The following is a 5,178-nucleotide window of genomic DNA, read 5'->3' as shown; positions in this document are numbered from 1 at the left end:
TTTATATTCATAGATTTGGATTAAAAATCCATAACAAATGGTACTATTAATCTGGAATAAAAGAAGAAGCTTGGTTTCAACTTTCAATTATCTTTGACATATCATACTTGTTCATAAAGCAAGTATAAAAAGTACAATGGAACCATTTTTTTTTTTTAAGTACGATTTTTAATTCTTTACCTCTTAGATTTAAACTCGGTGTCCAGCAAGAGAAAACATATAAAAAAGTGCAATGTCATAACAGTTTAATAATGCATACCTAATTCAGTGTGCTAGAAAGTTATTGAATTTGACCTTGTAGCAGTAGCCCTTTTTAATTTAATAGTTGTGCATATCTTTGTCGATCAAATATCTTGTTCAAAAATAATCCTCAACCATCGAACTCACCTTTTCTTTCTGTATATAAGATCCTAAAATTCTTACAAGCACTTCAGCATCAATCCATCAATCCATTAACCTCTGAATGTACCCTGATGGTGCTCGAAACTTCTTGAGAAACTGAGAGAGACAGAGCTAGCTCTCCAAAGTTCTCCCAAACACTTCAAAAAAAAAAAAATCAAAATCAACCATGGCTGCAGCTCTGGCTACGGAAAGCAGCTCCAATGTCCAAGAAATGCTTGACATAGAGCAAAACAAAACCAATGAAAGAGCTCAATGGGTGCTCAATGCTCCCAAGCCGCCAGGTTTTTGGCAAGAGCTTGTAAATTCTGTGAGGGAAACTTTTTTCCCTCATAGACGCAAGTTCAAGAATGAGCATGATGGATTCAATCTTGTGTTTACATTTCTCCATGGACTATTCCCAATTCTTCATTGGTGCCGAAACTATAAGGCATCCAAATTTAGGAATGATTTAATGGCCGGTTTAACTCTTGCCAGCCTCTGCATTCCACAGGTAGTAAAATTGATCAACTTTTTGAATCACTAAAATTCTACAGCTACAAAAAGTTTTCAGGCTCATTCTATTTCATGTCAATTTACTGTAGAGTATTGGATATGCAACTTTGGCAAAGCTTGATCCCCAGTATGGCCTCTGTAAGTGGGATTTTTATGCCAAAACTTTGCAGATGTATATATGTTAAGGTAATCATGTATTGGTATGAAATTTGTATATACAGATACAAGTGTTGTGCCACCTCTCATTTATGCCGTGATGGGGACTTCAAGAGAAATAGCAATTGGACCAGTAGCTGTTGTGTCACTGCTTTTATCTTCAATGATTCAAAAGGTGCAAGATCCTCTGGCTAATCCAATTGCTTACAGAAACTTTGTTCTCACGGCAACTTTTTTTGCGGGCATTTTTCAAGCCTCTTTTGGGCTGTTCAGGTGTGTCATTTTTGCCTGCTTTTTCAGTTAGTTCCTGTCATTTCAACACGATAAATCAAATTTTGTTACTATCCTTGTTTTCATTTAACAGGTTGGGGTTCCTTATTGATATTCTGTCACATGCTGCCGTTGTTGGCTTCATGGCTGGTGCTGCCATTGTCATTGGCCTTCAACAACTCAAGGGACTAATTGGAATTCCTCACTTCACAAACAAGACTGATGCTATCTCTGTCGTGAAAGCTGTCTGGAATTCACTCCATCATACATGGAGTCCTCAGAATTTTATCCTCGGATGTTCATTCCTTTGTTTCATTTTAACTACTAGATATCTGGTAATTAAGCCTAATTATTCATTTTGTTTTCCCTTTAGTGAAGTTGAGATAACTTCAGAATTGTTCTTTTTCCAATACGCGTGCTGATTATTTCAGGGGAGGAAGAAGAGGAAACTCTTCTGGCTACCAGCCATTGCCCCACTAGTATCAGTTATTTTATCAACTCTCTTTGTATTCCTGACAAGAGCTGATAAACATGGAGTGAAGATAGTGAAGCACATTGATAGAGGTTTGAATCCAAGCTCAGTGCATCAAATACAATTCCATGGCCAACATGTTGGAGAAGTGGCTAAAATTGGATTTGTTGCTGCAATTGTTGCTCTCGCAGTGAGTATTGATCAATCCGATACTTATATGCTACTATAGTATCGGAATTAATGTCTCGTGTTGAAACATCACGTCTTATTATATGTATATCACAATCAATTTCATTCTTACTTTAAATTTGTTAACATCCGATTTCAATATTAGGAAGCAATTGCAGTAGGCCGGTCTTTTGCATCAATTAAAGGATACCGCCTTGATGGAAACAAGGAAATGGTAGCCATGGGATTCATGAACATTGTAGGATCCTTTACTTCTTGCTATGTGGCAACCGGTAAGCTTATTTCCAATTTCAATTTCTTGGTACGTTTTTAGGCTCTTGTCTCTCGGCCCATTCATCTTTTTGAACACTTTTCTTTTTTTTTGAATTGACATTTCATCTGAGGAGTCTGTTGACACTTGTCTTTAAAATTATCGTTGAACTCTAACTTATTAGCTCGAACTTTTGAATCTATTGATTTCTCTAACACTACGTGATGAATGCAGGTTCATTCTCACGCAGTGCTGTGAATTTCAGAGCTGGCTGTGAAAGTACAGTGTCAAATATTGTGATGGCCATTACAGTGCTCATATCATTGGAATTTTTCACAAGGCTCTTGTATTATACTCCAATGGCAATCCTTGCTTCAATTATTATGTCAGCTCTTCCGGGACTCATTGACTTCAATGAATTTTACAATATTTGGAAAGTCGACAAGCTTGACTTCCTTGCCTGCATTGGAGCCTTCTTCGGGGTGTTGTTTGCTTCAGTGGAGATCGGTCTTCTAGTCGCTGTAATATTTCTCTCTTGTTGCTTGACTAACAAGAAATCAAAGCCAAACCTTTGGAATTAGTTATATATATTAACAAATTTATATCACTTTAATTTGGGTATCAAGTTATTGACGCTACATGCAAGAGGAGTATTTGTGAAAAGTAATAATAATCAAGAAAATTTCTTCTTAACATAGATAGAAACATTTTAACTACTTAACATATACAATTGTCTCCAGCCTCCCTAATGTGCACCATTAATTAATAGTGTGGAATTGTTTGACTCATATATGTTATTAGGTCAACTAAGGATATCGATGGGATTCCTATACGTTGCGAAATTGAGTCCTATATGCTTTTTATTGCAATATTATACGGCATATACAACTTTATACCCCACCAAAAATTTTACAGCAGCTTGCTGTCTAATGCGGCGCAACTAATAAATGCCCTTTATTTTTGTTCTTATAAGGTGTCGTTTTTTTTTCTCAGTTCTTTTATTAATTAATGATAGCTTAAATATTTGTTGATTAATCTAGGTCCTTATTGATCAAAATCTTCTGATGCTTCTAAATTTGTTTCTGAAAGTACTCGATTTTACAATATATATGAACTGAGTGAAATTTATATGATCTAGTTTATGCGTAACAGGTCACAATATCATTTGCAAAGATCATACTGATTTCAATTCAACCTGGCACTGAAAAGCTTGGAAAACTTCCTGGAACCGATTTGTTTTGCGATGTCGGTCAATACCCTATGGCTGTTAAGACTCCTGGAATCCTCATAATCCGTGTCAAATCTGCCTTGCTTTGTTTTGCGAATGCCAATTCTGTTAGAGAAAGGTATAGAACACACACACACACACACGCAGAGGAAAGATTTAATTCTTGCTAATCTGGAATGGCTTTTCATAAAATATTTTCTAATTTTTTATTCCATATTAAAATATTACGTAAATGTAAACCAAACCTTTTCCCAATTCTGATATGAGCGGGATTCGAACTTTTGACTCCCTCTCGTGTACAAGATTAAAAAAGCTTATTTTATCATTTTATGCTCTCCAGAACCCAAATTTAGGAATTCTTGCATAATTTTAGGAAAGAGTTTTATGTGATTTTGGTTAATTTAACTTATTGTTCATTGTTTAAGGATTATGAGATGGATAACCGAAGAAGAAGAAGAAGAAGAAGAAGAAGAAAAAGAAAGCAGCCAGCGAAAGGCTCGAAAGAATACCCAACTTGTACTCCTTGACTTGTCCAGTAGGTTTAATTTTTGTATCAACATTACAGTAAGCTTAATTAACTTCAAGAGGGTTGAAACTTTTTAATTTTCCATAGAACTAATATTGTTGTTGTTGTTGTTTTTTTTTTTTTTTTTTTAATGTTATAGACATGATGAACATAGATACATCAGGACTTGCTTCTCTAGAGGAACTACGTAAAACTCTCGACTCTAATGGCATTGAGGTAAGCTGATGTCCGCGTGCATCTTAGGAAATGATGAACGACAACTGTATACAGAGAGTTGATACTTTATCAAACGAATTACCTGTCCACAGTTTATTTATTTATTTATTTTCTTGACAATTGCAAATAATAATTTTATTTTGTATATATGTTCACTTGCTAATGAATTATCAATTTAAGTTTGAAAAGTTTTTACACTCTTCTCTATTATCTCTCAGCTAGCAATTGCCAATCCCAGATGGCAAGTGATTCACAAGCTAAAGATGGCCAACTTTGTGGACAAAATTAGAGGAAGGATCTTTCTGACTGTTGGGGAAGCCATGGCTTCGTGTCTTGGTGCTTAAATGGCTACCATTTGAGCGTTGTTGTTTCTGCGTTTGTTTGCTTTTCATTTACTTGTCTCTCGTGAATTTCTCATGTCCCTTAAACTTGTGTTCGTATTATGGGACATAAAAATAAAATATGGCCTTTGGCTGATGATGTAAAATAACTTAGTAGCATACATTTTGGCTTTTGTACTGATGTTAAGTTCTGTGAGAGGCTTTTTAATTACAATATGTATTGGTCAAATTGTGGAGGGCTTATATATTATTACTTCTGTGTTCCCTTCTATTTTATTGTAATCACGGATTTGACAACCTCTTTTCAACATGGATATTGTCATTACGGTAAATTCTTCTATATTTGGTTAGGAATTAGGATACAAATCCCATTAAATAAATAAATATATATATATTCTACACTTTGTAATAATTTACGTAATTTTGAACTTTACCATTATGGACTGGATTCAATTAAATCGACGACACCCATGGATTAAAATGAAGTACTGATTCAATATTTGACAAACAAAGCAATAAAATACAATAGATTAGCGTTTAAAATAATAATAATACTTTATTGGCTCATTAAACTTGACCATTCGGATGGATGGAGTCTAAAGGAGTTTGTGTAAACATTAGAACAATAGTAATGTT

At 34.7% G+C, this 5,178-nt stretch overlaps 1 protein-coding gene across 1 annotated transcript; it reads left to right on the top strand.

The window, feature by feature from the left end:
* Positions 1–381: 381 nt before the first annotated feature.
* Positions 382–4,818, top strand: LOC102629319 (sulfate transporter 2.1-like). Its single transcript, XM_006464196.4, has 11 exons — positions 382–892; positions 984–1,032; positions 1,116–1,323; positions 1,415–1,655; positions 1,752–1,982; positions 2,127–2,253; positions 2,466–2,752; positions 3,384–3,577; positions 3,885–3,994; positions 4,125–4,201; positions 4,420–4,818. The coding sequence occupies exons 1-11, from the start codon at positions 569–571 to the stop codon at positions 4,543–4,545; spliced, it is 1,974 nt and encodes a 657-aa protein (XP_006464259.1). The 5' UTR covers positions 382–568; the 3' UTR covers positions 4,546–4,818.
* Positions 4,819–5,178: the final 360 nt, after the last annotated feature.

Source organism: Citrus sinensis, chromosome 7 (assembly GCF_022201045.2).
Source record: "Citrus sinensis cultivar Valencia sweet orange chromosome 7, DVS_A1.0, whole genome shotgun sequence".
Classification (NCBI taxonomy): Eukaryota; Viridiplantae; Streptophyta; class Magnoliopsida; order Sapindales; family Rutaceae; genus Citrus; species Citrus sinensis.
Note: the sequence above shows the minus strand (reverse complement) of the source record. Positions and strands in the feature narration are given on the sequence as shown.